The sequence below is a fragment of the Phacochoerus africanus genome, chromosome 2 (genome assembly GCF_016906955.1).
Source record: "Phacochoerus africanus isolate WHEZ1 chromosome 2, ROS_Pafr_v1, whole genome shotgun sequence".
In the NCBI taxonomy this organism is placed as follows: Eukaryota; Metazoa; Chordata; class Mammalia; order Artiodactyla; family Suidae; genus Phacochoerus; species Phacochoerus africanus.
Genome location: NC_062545.1, coordinates 241,911,712 through 241,933,799, shown reverse-complemented (window position 1 = coordinate 241,933,799; position 22,088 = coordinate 241,911,712). Strand labels below are relative to the sequence as shown.

The 22,088-nt window shown below is 49.2% G+C and overlaps 1 protein-coding gene across 1 annotated transcript in view; it reads left to right on the top strand.

The window, feature by feature from the left end:
- Positions 1 to 22,088, top strand: part of CORO2A (coronin 2A) — a 56,918-nt gene that overhangs the window by 29,997 nt on the left and 4,833 nt on the right. The window contains exons 2-10 of the mRNA XM_047768018.1: positions 3,407 to 3,607; positions 13,946 to 14,062; positions 15,087 to 15,236; positions 16,978 to 17,157; positions 17,886 to 18,002; positions 18,752 to 18,856; positions 19,615 to 19,711; positions 21,244 to 21,356; positions 21,691 to 21,781. Of these exons, the coding sequence (XP_047623974.1) occupies positions 3,407 to 3,607; positions 13,946 to 14,062; positions 15,087 to 15,236; positions 16,978 to 17,157; positions 17,886 to 18,002; positions 18,752 to 18,856; positions 19,615 to 19,711; positions 21,244 to 21,356; positions 21,691 to 21,781 (1,171 nt within the window). The remainder of the gene's footprint in view (positions 1 to 3,406; positions 3,608 to 13,945; positions 14,063 to 15,086; positions 15,237 to 16,977; positions 17,158 to 17,885; positions 18,003 to 18,751; positions 18,857 to 19,614; positions 19,712 to 21,243; positions 21,357 to 21,690; positions 21,782 to 22,088) is intronic.

Sequence of the window (22,088 nt, the reverse complement as noted above, 5' to 3'; positions counted from 1 at the left end):
CTCAGGCTGTGAAGGGAGAGCATGGAGTGGCCAGAGGAGCCAGAACAGCTGATACTGGTCAGGTCATGTTGATTTCAGCAGCCATGACCAGCCCCTTCACTCCACAGCCCACGATGGGCACAGCACCTAGGCTGGTTTATCCCCTACTCTGGTTTCTCACTAACTTGTCCCCTTCTATGCATCCTCTCTGCCCTACTTCAGCCCAGGCGACCATTATTCTCACCTATTCCACCCTTTCTTCCTCTCAGCATCAGAGGAACTCACTTGAAAGTGAAAGCTTGTCCTCCCGCTTCCCTTCAGCAGCTCCCCATTGCCCTTCAAACCCAAGTCCTTTCACATGGCTCCTGAGGGGAGCTGGGTCCTGCCTCCTCTTCTCCCTCTTCCCTGCAGGGTCCTGTGCTTTGGCCACACCAAGCACAGACAGCCACTGCCTATCTACCATTGGTTGGGCCTGCCTGGGGCAGCATGTTGGTTAGAACAAGTAGACTATGCTCTGTGACAAATAACCCTATTTATCAGTGGTTCACCCTACTTCTGTCAGCTCTATGTCCAACGTGAGTTGGTTAGAGGGAGGTGCTCTGTTCACACAATCCCTTGGGACCCAAGACGATGGAACATGTGGCTTCCTCATCCTTCCTGCCAAGGATGAGAGGTCTGGAGGGTCACACGCAGGTCTTACATGCTTCATCCTGGAAGTGGCACACATCACTTCCTCCCATGATCCACTGGCTACAGCTAATGGTGGCTGCCTAACTGCAAGGAGGATGGAACATGGGGTGGGAGCGATGGAATATCTGGTGGGCATCTCCATCAGCCACAGACAAGTGCCCCTCCCCCTACTGCTGCCCAAGGTGAGGCAGGGGTGGAGACCCAGGAGCTGAGCCTGCTGACTTGCCCCCCAATCTTCCCACCCCCAGCCCAGGCCTCACCAAACTCTTCAGCTACCAGTAATTGTCAAGACCCTAGGGAGATCATTGTCCCTGCTCCTTCCTCAAACAATCTTTAGGACTTACTTCTCTCAGGACCCAGTACAGAGAAAAGCTGTGCTACTCCTTAGCAAGTGGTGGCATTTATCTAAAAGACACTGAGTAAATCCTTCTGATTCTATTTCCTTTGTTGAACTGACCACTAGGAAGCTCACACATAAATTCCTGAGGTCCACTTCCTCTGTGTGTAGGACCTGGCAGTACACATTTATAGCCTGACTCTCCCCACATATCAGGTGATCTCTTTTTGTTCCTGCATTTTCCCTCTGTCCCCATTTCCTTATCTCCTTCTATCTGTGTTCTTTATTTATGTAAGGCTTCTTATATCCTTTCTGGGATTGGATGGGCATTCACTAGGCAATCCCTGCATTCTGTGCTGCTTCCTGTAGCTCTGGCAAATGCAGCAATGATTTGGGGCAAAGCTCCCAAAAGGAGAGTTAAAACACCTGAGCTTCACAGGACAGACCCACCCCCACAAGGCTGTGGGCTGTCTGGTGCTATGTAAGGGGTTTGGCTTATGGGTCAGGCCCCTGATCACTGTCACCTCCTGAGGTTAACAGTATAATTTTGTGCCTTCGAACTAAGCACATAGAGAAGAGCCTCACGGGCCGGCCATACAGGCTAGGCCAGCACCTTCTTTGTCCTGACCTCATGGGTGCCCACCTAAACATGCCTTCCCTGAGAAGTGCCTGGGGCCTGAAGTAGGTAAAGCACTGTGCTGGGCACTCCTGGCCTTTCTTTGAAGAACCTGCAAGCTGATAGAGACCAGATACCAAACTCCAAATCAGGGCAGACAGTGTCAGGGACCAAAGGGCAGGGAGGAGAGACAGAGGAGAGTAAGATCTCTGCTATTCGGGTCAGTTCTGGAGAAAGGCACCTGGGAGCTGGGGGAGGGGAAGGTTTGAATTTCGTAGAGGTGGGTACATACAAAAGGGGGCTGGGAAGGGCAAGCCAAGCAGAGGGAAAGGCAAGGGTAAAGGCCCAGCAGAGTAGAAATGCAGGAATAGGTACAAGGGAAGCTGGGTGGTATTCTTTATTTGGAAGGTACCATTTAGAAGATGAGCAAGAAAAAACAAAATTTTGGAATATGAGGTGGGACCCAAGCTGAGTTTGGCCTTGATCCTGTAGGGCAGCAGTGAATGGGGAGCATCAAAAGGTGATCTAAGGTGGGGGTCAAGGTGGGAGGAATATAGCCAGGCTTGTCCAGAACAATTCCTTTGGCTGCACAAGGATCATGGATGGGAGGGCCCAGTGGGTCAGCAAGATTAAGGGGAGGGGTTTTGAACCAAGTAGCAAGTGAGCTAGGGCCAAGAGAAGCCACATGGTGTCATATATTTGGCCCCTAATGAGAGCTAGGCCTTCTTACAAGCCATTCAGGAACTAGCCCTGCTCACCCCTCCAGTTTGTATTCTCTTCGTTCACATTGTCCAATTTACATGTGTGTGTGTGTGACTATATATTTTTTTAAGCATCTCCTTGGTAATCTTACCAAACCACATGGAGTTTCCCAAACATTCTATGCTGGATTCTACCTCAGTGCCTTTGCTCAGGCTGTTCCATCTGCCTGGGACACCTTCCTCTCAGTTCACCTTTGTCTGGCCTACACTGCCAACTCTTCCTTCACATCAGAGGTCACATGTCACTTCCTCTGGGAAGCCCTCCCTGACTGCCAGGTATAAACCTCCATTATTACCTACAGGACACTGGGTCCCAGTGGCCTAGATGCCCCTAGTAGAGTCACTCATAGGGCTCTTCACTCCTGTAATGCCACGCTCTCTTGAAACCCCCAGGGCCTGGCCCAGGGCCTAGTCATACGGTGGTGCTCAGTAAATATTGAGTGAACAAATACAAGTGTGGATGAGGAGCAAGGGAAGGTCAAGATGCCTGGATGATAACAGTGGTGACAATTATTACTGCTGAGCAAGAGATCTTAGTATATCATCTCATTTAATCTTCATGATGAATTTATGAGACAAATAATTTCATTATCTCCATTTTATAGATGAAGAAACTGAGACTTCAGAAGTGATTTGGCAAGAGTAGAACTGGAATTTGGAGCACAGGCAGGCTGGCTCCAGAGGACACAGTGTTACCCACTTAGTTGGGCTGAGCTGGGTGGGGAGGCTAGGTTGTCTGCTGAGGTGCTGGATGTATGGGAGGGAACGTGGTTTTTATGCCTTTTTGTGTTCACGCTTTAAAGAATGAAAAGCAAACACCATCTCATCACATCTCACTAAGTCCTAAGAAGTAGCCACGATTAGAGCCTGCTCGCCTGGGGGCCCTTCTTAGAGCAACACTATCCTTGTAGAACTGACCACTGTCCTGGTCATGCCCTCTTATGTACTCCCAAGGGGAGAGTGTGTGTCCTGCTATCAGGGCAATGAGCCTCATGCCCCTTCTATCCTGTTTGTCTCCTGCAGATGTCATGGCACCCCCAGTACCGGAGCTCCAAGTTCCGCCATGTCTTTGGCAAGCCAGCCTCCAAGGAGAACTGCTACGACTCTGTGCCCATCACCCGCAGCGTCCATGACAATCATTTCTGCGCTGTGAATCCTCACTTCATTGCGGTTGTGACTGAGTGTGCTGGTGGGGGGGCCTTCCTTGTCATCCCCTTGCACCAGGTAAGGACACCTGCTAAGCCCAGGCCCAAAGAGCCCTCTGGAGGCAGTGCAAGACAGAGGGAAAGCAGGAAGTGTCAGGTTCAGTTCCATACTTGGGTTCGAGTCCTAACCCTGTTATCAGCCGCATACCATGCCTGTTACCATGAATCAGTCATTTCACCCCTTTGAGTCTTGGTTTCCTCATTGGAAAGGTATATCTCTCCTGGGATTTCAGCCTCTAGCAGTTGTTTAGGAGTCCTAGGACTTCTAGGACCTCTCCTTTACCCCCATTGCAAAATAATTCTCTCCTGAATAATATTTAATTCTTAATGCATTGCGGGGTTCCCAAGACATTGGGGAAACCTCCAAAGCTACCCCCTTGCCCCAAGAAAGGGAAAAAACCTTGAGCTGAAATCTAAGTAGGAGAGGTAAGCAGCAAGTGAACAGGAAGAACAGGCTTGTCCTGTGGCAAATGTTGACAGAATAACTTGGGCCATGTGCAACTGCTGACATTTAACAGTTTCTGACCTCCAAAAATGGCAGTTTCATATAGGTTAACTTAATAGCAGATCTTTTCTGGATCCATAGTCTCTGCCTTGAGGCAGGAGGGGCTAGAGGGATCAAAGCATAGACACATACCACAATATGGAAGAATCATAAAAACAATGTTGAAGGAAGAAACCAAATAAATTACACTCTCATTCTATTTACCTAAATTTTAAAACAGACTAAGTTAAACTCTACTTTAGGGATGCATGGTAGAAAAATCCCGAAGAAAAGCAGGCAAGGGACTATCGAGAAAACCAGGATAATAGTTACCCCCTGGGGGAGGGAGGGAGTTGACCGGCAAGTGTTCCATAGGGAGGAATTTCCTTTGTGCTGGTAATAGTTCATGTCTTGACCTGAGAGGGTGGCAGTTATATGGTTAAATATATTTTCCAACAATTCATTAAGCTGAATATTTACATTTTATGCACTTTTTAGTATATTTCACACAAACACACACATAAAGATGACACTAGATCCATATGGTTTTATGGGCAATTTCTATGTAACTTTCAAGGAACCAATTATTCCAATCTTTTACAAACATTTCCAGAGACTAGGAAAAGAGGGACTGCTCCCCTCCTTGTTCTGAAGCCAGGATAGCCTTGATTCCAGAACCAAAAAGGAACAGATCAAGAAAGAAAAATTACAGGCCAATATCACTCAAGAAGATGAATGCAAAATTACCAACAAGTCAAATCTAGCGGTGAATTTAAAAAAGGATGCATTCTAACCAAGTTGGGTTTATTCCAGAAACTAAAGGTGGTTTAATATTAGTAAATCTATAAACATAGATCATTATGTTAACAAGTAAGGGAGGAAAACCATATGGTTTTCTCCACAAATGCAGAAAAAGCATTTCATATGGTACAATACCCATTCATGATAAAAATTCTTTGCAAACTAGGAAATTTCACCAACACAGAATTTTTTAAACTTTTTGTTTTGAATTTCAATCCTACAGAAAAGCTGCAAAAATTGGTGAATATTCTTCACCTAGATTCACCAGTTGTTAACATTCTTCCAAATTTACTTTCTGTTTCCTTTTAGATTTTTTTCTCTGTATGAGTGGTCCAGAATCTGAGGACTGTGCCTTATAATTAGTTATATCTCTTAGTCCACTTTATTTCATGATATTGACTTTTTTTTAATATATTGACATTTTTAAGCAGTAAGCCTTGCTGTTTTCTAGCACAATCCTAAAATTGGATGTGTCACACACAGTTTCCTCATGATTAGATTCATATTGTACATTTTTGGCAAGACTATTAAACAAGTGATGTTGTATCCTCAGTTCATTATGTCATATGACACATGATGGCAACCTATCCCATTAGTGGTGATATTTGATCTCTTTGTTAATATGGTGCAAACATCATCAAGAAGGAATATTAGAAACATCCTTTTAATATTAGTAATAAGATAAAAACATGCTGGCCTTCACATTAAGACTAGAAAAACAATTTAAAGGTATAAGGATTGAAAAGGAAGAAGGAAAGCTGCATGATTTACTGATGTGATTATCTACACAGAAACCCAAAATAAGATACAAATGATTAGAAAAATAAGAGTGGTTGTTGTCCCGTGGGCCGGCAGGTGGTTTGAGGTGGCGGGAAGGCCGCAAGCTGTGCGCGTGCTCATCGGGGCCCAGATGCTCCCTTCCGACAGCCAGGCCTCCTGCCTCTCCGGCCGCCTCTGGCCTCTCCCCAACCTACCCTCAGGCCAACAGCCCAGAAAAGCTGGGGTAGCCCCGCTCTCACCCCTTACCGCGCCTCAACTCGGCTGCCCTCGGACCCCCTCAGGCCTCCTCCACTCACCATGTTGGCGGTAGCCAACATTTCTGCTGACGGGGGTGAGGAGAAGCAGCTGGCTTCAGGCACCACGCTCCGGGCTGCTGGTGCCCGCTGGTGCCCACTGCCCAGCCTCGAGTGGGCAGAGGAAGTAGAGGTGGACAAGCGAGGGGAGTTGGCAGCAGGTGGCCAGACCTCGAGATGCCTGAGGACTGGGACGTGGCGGGTGGAGCATCTAGAGGTGGTGTGGGGGCTCATGGGAAGCGCCTCAGCCAATGGGTGGCCGCGCTGCACAACTGCACCGGCCTGGGACGCTCAGGGAGTGCGCGCAGGCCGATGACGTGCCCCCAGGGAAGCACCGTCCCAAGACAAAGAGGCTGACCGGCCGTCAGATACACGGCTCACCCCGAAAGTGCCTTAGAAGCACACCTGAAATAAGTATGCATACCCAGATATGTGTTAAAATTAACAAAATCTTATTGTGTCCAGGCTCTAGTTTCAAAATGGCATCTTGAGGGCCCAGAAAGAGCCTGATCGTGATTATCCCTATTGTCAACCCCCAAATCGATTGAAACGGCAACAGAAATAGGAACTAGAAACATGTATATGGAGAACACGGAGGGAGACAACAAAAGTCCAGAAACTTGGATGACTTTCTGTCAAGTGTGAGGGAGATGGGGTTGGATTGGAAGAAACACCAGGTCGGGCAGGCCAGCTTGGTATTCAAGACGTACATTCTTTGAAGAAACAGTTATCAAGGACTGTAATTGCCAGGCACCCAAGACATAGGCGAGAAGAAAAGAGTCAAACGTTTCCTTTGCTTGAGGTGTTCAAGTTGTCAAGTGGGGAATTTTTCTTCTAGTCCTCATAGGAAGCTAGACCTGCCTAGAGAATTATAAAACTAATTCTCAAGATCAAAGAAACAGGACCTAGAGCAGGGGCGAGCTGTGGGGCACTTGGTGGAGCAAATCACACAACTTTGGGAACTGTTCCACCACCTTATATCCACAGGGGGTAACTGGCTGTGACTTTTATCCTCAAACCTCACTTTTCTGATGAAAAGCAATAAAATGTTACTTTGTGAGAAAAATAGTAATAAGAATGCTTGGAAGGTGGATGGATTAAAAAAAAAAAATCTATGAGGATGTGGGTTTGATCCCTGACCTTGCTCAGTGGGTTAAGAATCCTGCATTGCTGTGAGCTGTGGAGTGGGTTGCAGATGCCGCCTCAATCCCACATTGCTGTGGCTCTGGCATAGGTTTGTGGCTACAGCTCCTTTTGGACCTCTAACCTGGGAACCAACATATGCTGCAGGTGCGGCCCTAAAAAGACAAAAAGACCAAAAAAAAAATCAGAATACAAAGATGAATTGTAGGAGTTCCTGTTGTGGCTCAGTGGATTATGAACCCGACTAGTATCACTGGACTCGCTCAGTGGATTATGAACCCAACTAGTATCACCGGACTCGCTCAGGGATCTGGCATTACTGTGGGCTGTGGTATAGGTGGAAGACCCAGCTTGGATCCCGAGTTGCTGTGGCTGTGGTGTTAAGCCGGCAGCTGCAGCTCCAATTTGACTCCTAGCCTGGGAATTCCCATATGCCACAGGTGTGGCCCTGAAAAAGATTTTTTAAAGATGAATTACAATTTTTACATACTGGGACTGCTTAGAAAATGTAGATATATTTGCAGTAGAATAAGAGAAGAGGGAATACCTAGGAACAGGTAAGCAACACTCAGGAGAATATTACAGAACATCATTGAAAGGCTAATATTGAAGATGACCTAAGTAAATGGAACTATATATGGTGTTCATGAATAGCCACTTTTTATCCCTCCCCCAAATATCCATAGCATTCTCCTTTTTATGACATATTCCACTGTACATTCTTTTCTTAGGATACTATGCCCTATACTATGAGTGTTTTGAATTAGAGTCATTTGCATTCTTTGTGTTCTTCTGGTAGCACATTCTAATGTACTTGCAGCAGGGCAGGGGCGGGGAAGAACCACTGCTTTGTTTATCCATGTATCACCTGTGAGCACACACAGTTGGTGCTTATAAATTTTCATTGACTGAACAAATTGCTCAATGATTGTCCATCCAAATAAACAGGGAGGGCCTGGAGTTCCCGTCATGGCTGAGCGGTTAACGAACCTGACTACTATCCATGAGGACTCAGGTTCAATCCCTGGCCTTGTTCAATGGGGTTAAGGATCCAGAGTTGCTCTGGCTGTGGAGTAGGCCAGCAGCTACAGCTCCGATTTGACTTCAGTCTGGGAACCTCCATATGCTGCAGGTTTGGCCCTAAAAAGACAAAAGACCAAAAAAAAAAAAGAATAGGGAGGGCATATTTGCCAAAGGAATACAGGTGGGACTATACATGGAATATTCAGGAAACAGTGCAGAAAGCAGTCTGACCTCAACTGATGAACAGTCTGTGAAGAGGCTGGAGGAAGGGAAATACCTTGGGGAAGGGGATTGGGACCAAATGAAAAGGGCTTTGAGTGTGGGGGTGAGAAGTGCAAACTGTAGTCTAGAGATATGAAATTTTTTCATGCTGGGGAGGGACAAGGGTAAGATGAGATTTAAGGAAAGGCTTGAAAGTCAGGACTGGAAGGACCCCTAGAGATGGCCTGTTTAGCTACTTGTTTCTCTCATGCTCTGGGTGTTTTTAAAAGATTCCACCAGAAATTCCCTGGTGGTACAGTGGGTTAAGGATCTGGCATTTTCACTGCTGTGACTCAGGTCACTGCTGTGGTACAGGTTCAATCCCTGGCCCAGGAATTTCTGCATACCATGGGTGAGGCCAAAAAATAACAATAAGATTCCACTAACCAACTGTATGCTTAATTGATTGATTAATTGACTAATGTGTTTTTCTGATTTTTATTACTCAGACTCTTTCAGAACTGTCACTTTCTAGCTAGCATGAACTACCCAGTATAAATGAGTACTAATGCTGGATAGTGAGAAAATGAATTGGTCTGATGTGATGGAATGTGACCTGGGTGGGAAGGGGTGAACCTAGTTTGTATAGACTGGAGGGAAGCCCTTTCTAGGGAGGTAACATTGCACAGAAAGCCTTGAAGCTCTGCAGAATGTTCATGCAGAATGGATAGCACGTGCAAAGGTCCTGAGGTGGGAATGGGTTTGGTGTGTTTGAGAAACGAACTGGTGCACTGTCACATAGGCAAGCATGGTGGGAGGTGAGGTCAGAGAGGAGAGCAGGGCCAGAACTGTGACAGCTTTGTAAGCCAGGGAAGCAGTTCTGGCTCTGTTCTGAGTCCAATGGGAAACTACCGGAGGGTTGAAACTCAGCTGTCTGTCAGCTCAACCTGATCCTGCATAAAATGTGTGATTCCCTTTGGGCTTTTTGGAACATCATCAATAGCTAGAGGACACAGGTTAATGGCTACCTAGGAATCCAAGCACAGTAGGAGCTAGAAGCTACTAATCAGCGGTCACACCTGAGTGTCTACTGCAGTTTCTGATTTAGTGGACCTGCATGTTGCCATCTCACAAACATCTCCCATGTTGCCTTTTATAGTCACAACCACTTCCCTCCACCCCCACCTTCATCTTCATCCCAGGCCATGGCCAATCTGTTCTCCATTTTTTTACTTTTGCCATTTTAAGAATGCCATGTAATCTTTTGGGCTTGCCTTCGTTTCACTCAGGACAATTCTCTGGCGATCCATCCAGGTTGTTGTATGTTGCTCATTCTTTTTTATTGCTGAGTAGTAGTCTGTGGTGTGGCTCCATGCGGTTTGTCAAACCATTCATTGTTGAAGGCCATCTGGACTGTTTCCATCTTGGGGCTGTTAGGAATAAAGCCACTATAAACATTTGTGAACAAGATTTCTGTGTGGACATAAATATGTTCCATTTTTCTGGAGTAAATGCACAGGAGTACAATGGCTGGATTATAAAGTGGTCACATGTTCCAGTTTTACAAGAAACTGCCAAGCTATTTTCATAAATAATTTTATAGCTTAAGTAATATTTTACATGGAACATAATTCTCCTAAAAATTCTTTGCTATTTCTCTGAAATTCAAATTTTACTAAGCATCCTCTTTTTTTAGTTGCTAAATCTGGCCTCTCTCCTCCCAGGTGATACCAGTGCTGCTCTGTACAAGCCACATTTTCAGCAGCTAGGCTCTATTCTAATTCTTTCTAATTCTTTTTGAAAAAAACTCAGACACAAAGGTAGCTACTTAACCTACAGAGTGAGGCCAGGGATGGAACCCAAATCCTCATGGATACTAGTTGGGTTTGTTACTGCTGAGTCACAATGGGAAATCCCAAGCTAGCGAATTCTTTATCGGAGAGTAGGATTGGAAGGTGCCTGGCCTCACGACTGTGTCCCAGAAATTATTTTCAGAAGGGCCAGGCTGCCCCAGGTGGTGTCATGTGTCCTGAAGGGAATGACTTCCCAGTCCCTTCCTCTTATGTACTGTGACCCTTGTTGAGCCCGTTGCAGGGTGGCGCTTGCAGCCTAGGCAACCAAGGGCTGTGTTCAGGGAACAAAGGTGCAGTGGGAAAGTCTGGGGACTGGCCAGCTCTGAGCCTGGAGTTGTGCCAGGTTGGGCTCTGGATCCTGGAGCCTGGCCTACAATAGACCCACCCTCTCAGGGTAGGAGATGGACTTTGCCATGGAGTGTGGAGATTAAGAGGAATGCCTGCAACAGCAGGCAGAGCCCCAGGGGTGGGCCTTGCAGCATCACCAGTGGGGGCATGGGCCAGAGGGGTGCAAATGAACACATGGCCTATAGGTGCCTGGAAGCAGGGTGGGGGGAGGGGAGCACTTCACTGCTGTGCTCTTGGAGGCCAGCCGGACCCTTCTTCGGCATATGTCAGACCATGTCACTTCCTTGCCTAAACACCTCCCAGGACCCCCTCTCCCCCTGCGCACAAAGTCCTGCCTTTCTCATCAAAGCCCTTCAATCCTGGAGTTCCCTTTGTGGCTCAGTGGTAACAAAACCAACTAGGATCCATAAGGATGAGGGTTCGATCCCTGGCCTCGCTCAGTGGTTTAAGGATCTGGTGTTGCCGTGAGCTGTGGTGTGGGTCGCAGACATGGCTTAGATCAGGCGTTGCTGTGGCTGTGGTGTAGGCCGGCAACTGCAGCTCCGATCCAATCCCTAGCCTGGGAACTTCCATATGCCTTGGGTGCAGTCCTTAAAAAAAAAAAAAAAAAAAAAAAGCCCACAATCCCATCCCAGCTGATGTTTTGAACCTCAGAGGCTTCCATAGCATATTCTTGTTCCCTCCAAACTCAGATTCTCCTTCTAGAAAGGCAGGGTATGGACTAGTCTCTTTTTTTATTTTTGGGGAAAATCTCTTCCACAGACCCTGTAGCCTATCCCCTCATGGCAGCTGAGGTCCCCTCTCACCTGGCTCTCCCTCCTGGGGTCCCATCCACTCTGTCTGCCCCAGGGCAGCTCCTCAGAGACTCAGAGGTGCCATCTCTCCAGGCTAAGCAGCTCCCTGGGGTCTACAAAGAGGGCAGGTGTATCTCCTCTGATTGAGAGCTTGCACCCCCGTAAATCAGAGGCCTGTCCCTGGCTGACTGCTGCCCTAATGGGCTAAAAGGCAGCAGTGGCCTCCTGATTATAAATGTCCCTGCCCTCATAGGCTTTTAGCAGCTGGGTCAATAGCCCATCGGACTGGCTAATGCCTGTTAATGTCAGTCCTCCGCACAAACCCTTTTAGGCACAGAACCTACCAGCCTCCAGGGAGTACCAGCCAGCTCTTTTTCACTGAGAAGGAAGAGAAGCTGTCTGGGGCTGGGGCCTCTGCTCTTAGAGGCCTGGGAGAAGCATCTGTGAGAGCCAGGCCTGGCTGTCAGGCATCTGAGTCTGTGGTTCGACAGAGCAGGGAGGCAGGAGTCTGAATAGGGCTCCTGGGCAGATTGCTTCCAGTCGGCCAAGGCCAGGGGACAATCAGCTCTTCTGAGAAACAGTCGGGGCAGAAACAGGGGCATGGCCCTGGGCCAGAAAGCAGAGATCGAGGCCCTGAGAGTGCTTGGGTGTGCCATAGCAAAAGATCCAGCGCTGCTCATGCCCTTTGACCCAAAAAATGATCCAAGAGACGGGAAAGGCTGTCTACAGGAAGGGCGGCTGGACACTGACTCAGAGAGGGCTGCTGCTCCCACAGAGCAGAGTAAGAAAGCCACAGACCTGCACTTGGGAGCCAGAGTCAGGGACTCCAAGTGACCTGGCAAGTGCCTCCTCCCATCTGGGGTCTGGGATCCATTAGTAACACCTGCCACAGGTGCAGGATAGGAGAGCTTTGGGGTGTTTACCATTCTTTGGGCTCAGAGCTCTCAAGCTCTGCAGTTTTGTAAGAAATTCTTGGCTAATCCTACAAGGAAGGATTCTGTCTTTTCAGAAAGTCTGGAGTTTTTTCTTAAATACCTTTTTGTTTGTTTGTTATTTTTTTTTCTTTTTTTTTTCCTTTTCTGGTCACTCCCAGGCATATGGAGTTCCCAGGCCACGGATCAGATCTGAGGCACAGTTGTGACTTAAGCCACAGCTATGACGATGCCAGGTGCTTAACCCTCCGTGCCAGGCTGGTGATTGAACCTGCATCTGAGCATTCCCAAGATGCTGCCGATCCCGTTGTGCAATAGCAGGAACTCCTGCCCTTTTTTTTTTAACTGAAATATAACTCACATACCATAAAATTCAGCATTTAAGTGTACAATGAGTTTTAAGGAGTTCCCTGTGGCACCGTGGATTAAGGATCCAGTGTTCTCACTGCAGCGGCTTATTGCTGTGGTTCCTAGGTCTGGGTTTGATCCCCGGCCTAGGAACTTCCACAAAAGTTGGCCAAAAAAGAAAAAAAAAAATAGTTTGTAGATATTCACATGATTGTGTTACCATCAACACTAACTTGAAAATAATTTCACCACCCCCCAAAGAAACCCCATATCCATTAGCAGTCACTCCACATTGCCCCCTCCCCCCAGCCCTAGGCAACCACTAAGCTGCTCTTACTCTCTATGGATTTACCTATTATAGATTTTTCATATGCATTAGTCAGGCCTCTGAATTCCGGGTTGCAAGTGTTATAATTTACTCAAACAGTGAACCATGCATTATGTGGCTGGCTTCTTTTCCCTAACATGATGTTTTCATGGTTCATCCATGTAGTAGTATGTATCAGTACTTTATTCCCCTTTTGGGGGAAATAGTCCATTGTATGAATATACTACATTTTATATCTATTTATTCAGTGCTGGACATTTGGGTTGTTTCCACCTTTTGGCGATTGGGAATAATACTCCATGAACATTAGGGTGCAAGTATTTTGTAGACCTGTTTTTATTTCTCTTGTGTATAGACCTAGAAGTACAATTAAGGGGTCATAAAATAATTCTATTTAACCGTTTGAGGAGCTGCCAATGGCTGCGTCATTTTTGCATTCCCACCAGCAGGGTATGAAGGGAATGTCCTTTTTTATCTTTTTATTTATTTATTTTTTGTCTTTTGTCTTTTTAGAGCTACACCTGCTGCATGTGGAGGTTCCCAGGCTAGGGGTCGAATTGGAGCTGTAGCCACTGGTCTACACCACAGCCATAGCAACGCCAGATCCAAACCACATCTGTGACCTACACAATAGCTCGTGGCAATGCTGGATCCTTAACCCACTGATTGAGGCCACGGATCGAACCTGTGTCCTCATGGTTCGATTGAGCCACAACGGGAACTCTGGGAATGTCATTTTTTTAAAACACCTGCCATGTGCCAGGCACTGTGCTAGATGCTTTCCACACTTCATCTCATATGATCCTCGCATGAACCCTCTGAAATACCTATCATTGCTTCCATTTTACTGAGGAGGACACTGAGGCTAAGTGCCATGACTCCCCCAGGATCACACAGGGATTAGTGGTAAGTCCTAGATCCACGCCCAGTTCATTTTCCTGTCTATTCAGTGTTTGCTGAGTGACCATCCACATGCTAAAGTGGAAGTAGCCCCCTGCCCTCCCCAACCTTCCTGGGCACTTTTTTCAGACAGGAAAGTTGGACCCCCACTACCCGAAGGTCTGCGGACACAGAGGGAACGTCTTAGACGTCAAGTGGAATCCTTTTGATGATTTTGAGATCGCCTCCTGTTCAGAAGATGCCACGGTGAGTGTCAGTGCGTGAGGCGGTTCCCTTTTCCGAGAGGACTAGGACTGGGACAGAGGGAGACAGAGGGTGTCTGGACTCAGCTCCAACACTCCTGACTCCTTCATCCTTCATGAGATGAGGTCACTGTGTGCAGAGGGGGTAAGTTAGATTGAGAAGGAGAAGTTCTGGGCTCTGTGGGACTTGGGGCTCCACCCCTCCTCTCTATGGGCCTCAGTCCTCCCTCTATAAGATGGGCATAATAGCTCCCACCATCTAAGGAAGATTCAGTGAGATTCATTTTCTAATGGGAAAGCCCATCTTTTGGAAAAACTTTGTCACCCTCTGCAGCATCACTCTGTGCCTCCATTTCTCTGCCTCCATGAAGGGGAGCTTACTTTCTACCATGTAAGCCCCTTCCATCCTCAACAACCCGACTCTGGAAGGAAGCTGCAGCCCCTCCTACGAGGCCCTCACTGTGAAATATAAGCCTGTGACCCCATCCAACCCTGCCTTCTGGCCTTGAGTCTTTTCTCTTCCAGGACATCCAAAGGGGTCCCTATAAACGAAGAGGTTTTCCCTGCCCTGTCTTGCTCCAGAGACAGCTCTGGCTCCCTAATGGCCTGAGGAAATAGCATAAACTCTTCCCCTTGGCATTCGAAGCTATACCCTAAGCCTTTGGGACCAGGATGGGGTAGCCTACTGTACTTTAAGGGATATTCTAGGCTGGGACGCCAATATGCTCTGACATCCAGCCTGGGAATTAGGCCTGTGTCCCATCCATTCACCCACTGCCTCAGGTCATTAGGATTGCAAGGATTATCAGAAGCCTGGGCTCACCTCCAGCCCCTGCTGAGGCTGGAGGACCTTGGCTAAGCCCCTGTCCCTCTGAGGGGTCCCAGCTGCCTCTCCACTGAGTGACAGGCAGATACAGAGAGTTCTCCTGGCCCTTCTGCTGAGCACTGCCTGTTCTGTAGCTTGGGGTTGTGGGGATACCGAGGTAACCCTGGCTAACACTGCCCTTGGGCTGTGTCTCCCCTGACAGATTAAAATCTGGGACATCCCCAAGCAGCTGATGACAAAGAACCTCACAGTCTGCAAGAAGGAGCTGGTTGGCCACGCCCGCAGAGTGGGCCTGGTGGAGTGGCACCCCACAGCCGCCAACATCCTCTTCAGCTCCGGCTATGACTACAAGGTAGGTCTGTATGTTAGCTTCCTGAGGCTGCCCTGACACAGGACCAAATCAAGTGGGTTAAGACAACAGAAATGTATTCTCAGGAGTTCCTGTAGTGGTGCAATGGAAACGAATCCAACTAGTATCCGTGAGGACTCAGGTTCGATCCTTGGCCTCGCTCAGAAGGTTAAGGATCTGGTGTTGCTGTGAGCTGTGGTGTAGGTCACAGATGAGGCTCGGATCCTACGTTGCTATGGCTGTGGTGTAGGCAGGCAGTTGCAGCTCCGATTAGACACCTAGCCTGGGAATTTCCATAGGCCACCCATGCCCTAAAAAGAGCAAAACAAACAAATGGATTCTCACACAGTTCTGGAGACCAGAAATCCAAAATCAGGGTGTTAGGAGGGTCATACTTTTTCCAAAGATTCTAGGGCAGAATCCTGTGCCTCTTCTAGCTTCTAGTGGCTCCAAGCATTCTTTGATTTGTAGTTGGACCACTCCAATCCGCTTCTGTCTTCTGCCTTCTCTGTGTATCTGCGTCCTCTCCTCTTCTTATAAGGACCTGAGTCACTGGATTTAGGGTCCACCCAAACCCAGTGTGACCTCATTGTAACTCATTACATCCTCAAAGACCCATTTCCAAATAATATCACATTCTGAGTTCCAGGTAGACATGAGTTTTGGGGGTCACTATTCAATCCATTGTCTTCCTGGAGAGAATGTGAAGGATCAAACCTGGAGAAGCCTCCCCCTGCTCCATTGACTGCCAAGCTAACAAGCTGGAAGCCCTGTGGATGGGGAACCTGCCAGCATATGGAATATCTCAAGCTAGGGGTTGAATCAGAGCTGCAGCTGTTGGCCTACACCACAGCCACAGCAATGCAGGGATCAAGCTATGTCTGCAATATACATAAGAGCTCATGGCAACACTGGATCCTTAACCTACTGAGCGGGGGCCAGGGATCGAACCCGCATCCTCATTGATAAGGGTTGGGTTTGTTAACACTGAGCCACAACTGGAACTCCCAAGGAGACCTAGATTCTAATCCCACTCAGTCCCTGACTTTCAATGTGACCTGGGAAAGTCCCTTGTCTTCTCTGGGCCTCGGTTTCTCAGTCTGTACACAAATGGGATCATTGTGGTCATAGCTGTGGCTTTTAAACTCTTCCCTTCACAGCTCTGTAGGGCTTTACAGATGTAGCTCAGGGCCTCAGTGATGGATAAGAGGATGGGATAGGAGTGGCTGAGAGGGCCTTTTCCGCTTTCTGATCAGACATGCTTTATTATCTGTTTATGTAGGGTATGCTATTGCCTATAGTTATACAGTGTATTCTGCAAACAACTCCAGGGGGCACTATTTACATTATAGACTATGGGAATGGGTTTCCCCAGAGCTGTGCAGCACACAGCCTGTGCAGCTCACCACGGCAGCCCCTTTTACCTGTGTGGTGGAAACGGTTGCTAATGACTAAACCCTCCAGACGAGCCAGTCCCGTTGGGTCCTCCCAGCATGGATGTTTCACTGCTCCAAACAGATGGTGTTTTCTTTTCACGGCCAGATAGCCTGACTCCCAGCCTCCCCCTCCTGCCACATGGCAGCCTTAGCCGGCAGATCCATCCTCCCACCTGAGGCCTCTTGGCCAGACTGCCATCTGTGGCTTCCCTCCTGGGGATACCGCATTTCACTGCAGCCTGGCTGGTGTGTGAGTCTGGGTGGGGTGGGGTGCCTGCTGTGCTCAGAGCCGGCTCACTGCCATGTAGGTGATGGTCTGGAACCTGGATACAAAGGAGTCTGTAATCATGAGCCCCGTGAGGACCATTACCTGTCACCAAGACGTGATCCTCTCCATGTCCTTCAACACCAACGGCAGCCTGCTGGCCACTGCCTGTAAAGACCGCAAGATTCGGGTTCTCGACCCCCGAGCAGGGGCTGTGCTTCAGGTCAGTGCCGGGCTGGGGTCTGGCCGGGGGTGGGAGGAGCAAGGAATGGAGTGGGAACGGGGGAAGTTTCTGAGGACAGGGCAGTAATGCCGTCCGTGTTCTGGTCAAGCCAGATGCGTGGTCCCATCTGCTGGGAGGTGTAGACGATGCCATCCCCATTTTTCAGATGAGGCAACTGAAGCCAAAGAGGCTAAGTGACTCACTGGCCCATATCGAAAGCTGGGACTTGAACCTGGTCTACCTCCAAAGCTTGTCACTATGCCTCGGCTCTGTCAGGAGGCATAGCATGGGGTCAAGAGACCTCAGGGCACCACTGATTATCCACTGTGAGACCTTAGACAAGCACGTTCTGCTCTCTGAGCCTCTATTTTCTCATCTGCAGCAGTGGGCCACTAGTCCTTCCTCCGGGAGGATTAAATGAGATAAGTCAAGTGTCAGGGCCCACCCAGCCCCATGCCTTGCATATAGTGGGTACTCAGTCATAATCTAGAAGAGCATGGAGCTGGGCCAGAATTTGCTTCTGTCCTAGCTCAGAAAAAGAATTCTCTAAACAAAAATAGTGGGAAAGATTCCCTGCGGATGGGAGAGACCCAAGAAGGCTTCCTGGAGGTGGTATCTCTAGCATGATTCTCCAGGCAGAGCTGGGACAGGAAAGGAAGGAATTCCAGGTGAAGAAATAGCAGAAGCAAAGGCAGGGACTCCCTGGCTACACATGTCCACCCCTGCAGGAAGCCAGTTACAAGGGGCACCGGGCCAACAAAGTGCTGTTTCTGGGGAACCTGAAGAAGCTGCTGTCCACGGGCACATCCCGATGGAACAACCGGCAGATGGCCCTGTGGGACCAGGTGAGTCTTTTGAGCAACCCCACCAGCGCCCCCTCAGCTGCGCCCTGACTTCATTTGTTCATTCACGCGTGCACTGGCTGATGGGATTGATTGATGAAAACCAGGGAGACGCCACTAACAGCCTGATGGTGCCTGCCCAGACCTTGTGCCTCTTGTCATTCAAGGACGGGGAGGGGTCAGGACCCAGAAGAAGCCTCTGTGTGGGGAAGGGGAGCTGGCTGGGTCTGGGACTAGCATTGAGGGGATGGGAGGAGAGGGCCTTCTGAGAGGAGGGAACAGCTGGAGTGATGACTTGGAATGAAATAGGGAGGCGTGTGCGCCTGGTCAGGGCCCGTGGGGCAGGGGGGAGGGGGTTGAGGGAGGAGCCAGGCCAAGTAGGATTGATTTGAAGGAGCCCTTGGCCAGAGTTGGACAAATCACTTCCTCTCTCTCTGAATCTCCTTCTACTATAGTAGATCTAAAGCAGGAGGGTGAGGGCTGGAGTGACATCATGTGTGTGAGAAGTGATTCATTAAAGGCAAAAGGCTGGCAAGAGAAAAGGTGGGGGTCTTTCTCTCTCTCTCTCTCTCTCTCACACACACACACACACACACACACACACGCACACACACACACACACACACATGCATACACGCATACACGCATGCACATGCACACACAGCCCTGTGGGAGGAAATCTTATCTCAGAGAACACCATCAAGGCCTCTGTGAGGGACCCACGGGCCTTCCTGGTCTCCCTTCCCTTGCAGGACAACCTCTCTGTGCCTCTCACGGAGGAGGACCTGGATGGCTCCTCAGGTGTGCTGTTTCCCTTCTATGACCCGGACACCAACATGCTCTACGTGGTGGGGAAGGTCAGTCTGGCACGGGATGGAGGTGGCTGCCCGGACCCCTGAGGCGGGAGGCAGAACTACCCCACGCCTAGTCCCTCTGGTGACCAGGCAGCAGCTTGGGGCCCTTGGGGTGCAGGGCAGGGGCAGGGACAGGAAAGAGTGGCTGGATACTCTCACCCCTGGTGAGTCCCCACCTTTCCGGCTCCACAGGAACACCTGGGGCCAGGGCTTTGGGCAGCCACCCTGAGCTAGACCCTCCCCAGTTCTGGGTCCGGATGAGAAAGGACCAGTTGGTGTTTCTCAGCAGTGGCACCTTCCAATTTGGAGCAAAGTGGGTCTTGAGTAGGACTCTCCTGTATTTGGCATCCCTGGCCCCCATCCACCAATGCCAGGAGCCATGCCCACCCACCTCTGCCCAGTCATTATGACAGTGACAACCAGAACTGCCCCAGGGGTAAGACCCTCTGGACAGTCTCAGGACACCCCACCTCTGACCTTTGGGTGTGATTCAGATGGGAGTAGGGCTCAGGCCTGTGCTCCCAGAGCCTCTGTCTTGGAGGCACATGGGTGGGCTTCGGGTCTTGGTTGAGAAGATTGAGTGTTAAAATTAGGAAACCCCCCCTCCACTGCCTTAGTGACAGTTCTTTGGTGTGCCCTTGTGTGAGGTGGCTTTGCCAACTCTTGACTCAGAGTGAATGCCAGGTTTCTGCTACATGGCAATGGGGGCCAGTAGGGGGGCTGATGGGACCCAGCTCTGAATTGTACCTTCCTCTCCTCAGGGAGACGGAAACATCCGCTATTATGAGGTGAGCGCTGACAAACCGCACCTGAACTATCTGACCGAATACCGCTCCTATAACCCACAGAAGGGGATAGGTGAGTGTGGGACACCAAGGCCACTTGGGGCCTCGGGAGACAAAGATAAGTCAGATGCAGAGGGACCTGGAGGGGCTCACATTCCAGAGTGGAGAGAGCAGATCAGCTTTCTGAGTTGATGAGAATTCTGGTTGAGGTGTGTGGGAGGTTCTCTGGGATCACACAGGAGGAAGTCAGGGAGGGGTTCCTGGAGGAGGCAAGACTTGAGGAGCCAAAAGGGAAGCTGAGCACAGCATGGGCAGAAGATGAAGGTGCTCTAGCCCAAACAGCAGCAAGGCAATAGGAGGCACTGACCTAAGAGAGAGGCCCTACTTTTTAAGTGTGTTCGGGGATAAAAAAAAAATTAAAAAAAATAATAAGATACAACTATATGCAGTCTACAGGAAACATATACATAAAGACACAGCTTGATTAAAAGTAAAGGGATGGGAGTTCCTGTCGTGGCTCAGGGGAAATGAACCTGACTAGCATCCATGAAGATACAGGTTCAATCCCTGGTCTTGCTCAGTAGGTTAAATATCCGGCATTGCTGTGAGCTGTGGTGTAGGTTGCAGATGCAACTCAGATCCTGTGTTGCTATGGCTGTAGTGTAGGCTGGCAGCTGTAGCTCGGATTCGACCCCTAGCCTGGGAACCTCCATATGCCACAGGTGCAGCCCTAAAAAGACAAAAAAAAAAAAAAGTAAATGGATGGCAGAGTTCCTTTTGTGGCTTAGCAGTAACGAACCCCACTAGTATCCATGAGGACTCCCTCAGTGGGTTAAGGATTCAGCTGTGGTGTAGGTCGCAAATAAAGCTTGGATCCCAAGTTGCTGTGGCTGTGGTGTAGACCAGTGGCTGCAGCTCCAATTCAACCTCTAGCCTGGGAACCTCCATATGCTGCAGGTATGGTATGGCCCTATAAAGCAAAAAAAGAAAAAAAAAAACAGTAAAGGAATAGAGAAAGATAGCATGTTAAGGCGCTCCCATCATGGGTCAGTGGTAACAAACCCGACTATTATCCATGAGGAGGAGGGTTCAATCTCTGGCCTCACTCAGTGGGTTAAGGATCTGGCGTTGCCATGAGCTGTGGTGTAGTTTGCAGACATGACTCAGATCTGATTTTGCTGTGGCTGTGGCATAGGAAGTCATCTGCAGCTCCAATTTGACCCCTAGTCTGGGAACTTCCATATGCCCCAGGTATGGCCCTAAAAAGACACACACACACATAAAAGATAGCATGTTAAGACTAATCAAAGGGAAGCTGGAGTCAATCTCTTAAGAGTATCTGGGTGGGGAACTGTGGGGATGGCAATGGAGGGTGTTGAGCAGAGCACACTGCCTGTAAAGATTCAGCTAAAATCACTTAAATCCTCGAAAGTAGGGGCAGAGTCTGAATGATTTCAACCCCTTTTCCCCAGCACAGGGCCTGGCCTAGTGTGTGGGACTGTTTGTTGAAGGAAGGGAGGTGGGAGGAGGGTGGTCTCTGTTCACTTCCAGGTGTGCAGCCCACCCTGAGGAACCTCTGGGCCCCCCTTGGCTGTCTGTCCGCAGGTGTTATGCCAAAGAGAGGTCTCGAAGTGTCCTCCTGCGAGATCTTCCGCTTCTACAAGCTGATTACAACCAAAAGCCTCATTGAGCCCATATCCATGATTGTACCCCGACGGGTAAGGGTGGCAGGGCTGTCTGCAAGGGAGGTGGGGAATCCCTCCAGGAGAAAGAAGGACCCCAGGACTCGGACCCTGGAGCCCACCCCCCTGGGGCAGCAACAGGGCAGCTGATAGCCTCAAAGGAAAGGCCTTTCTCCTGGTCAGTGAGCTGTCCCTGGGAGCTAGGAGTCCCGACTGTCACCCCACCTCTGCTCTTGAGTTACTCTGTGACCTTGGGCCTGTCACTTTGCTCTCTGGGCCTCAGTTTCCTCAGTTCACAGAGGTTAGGGAGAGCTGCACCCCCAGATCACTAAGGGGGCTCTCCACCCTCACTGTCCTGATTCTCTCGCAGTCAGAATCCTACCAAGAGGACATCTACCCACCCACGCCAGGTGCCCAGCCCTCTATGACGGCCCAGGAGTGGCTCAGTGGAATAAATAAAGGTGAGAAAAGGCCTCGGGTGAATGTGGGGAGTCAATGCAGTGGCCCCAAGTAGCTGGGAAGTTTTTGGCTGGTGTTTATGTTCTCCTGTAACCCTAGAGGACTGGTCCTTGACCACTGGACCCCACTGGTTAGTCACAGATGGATCCAGGAAGGGAGGAACTTGTCCCAGGTGGCTCAGGAAACTCCCTCTGAATCAAGGGATTTTGCTCCATGGAAAACATCTTTAAACCCCGGGCTGTGCAGTGACTGGATAATCTCCGCTGGACGCTGCCCCACCCATCCTCTGGCTACCTCTACAATTACTGT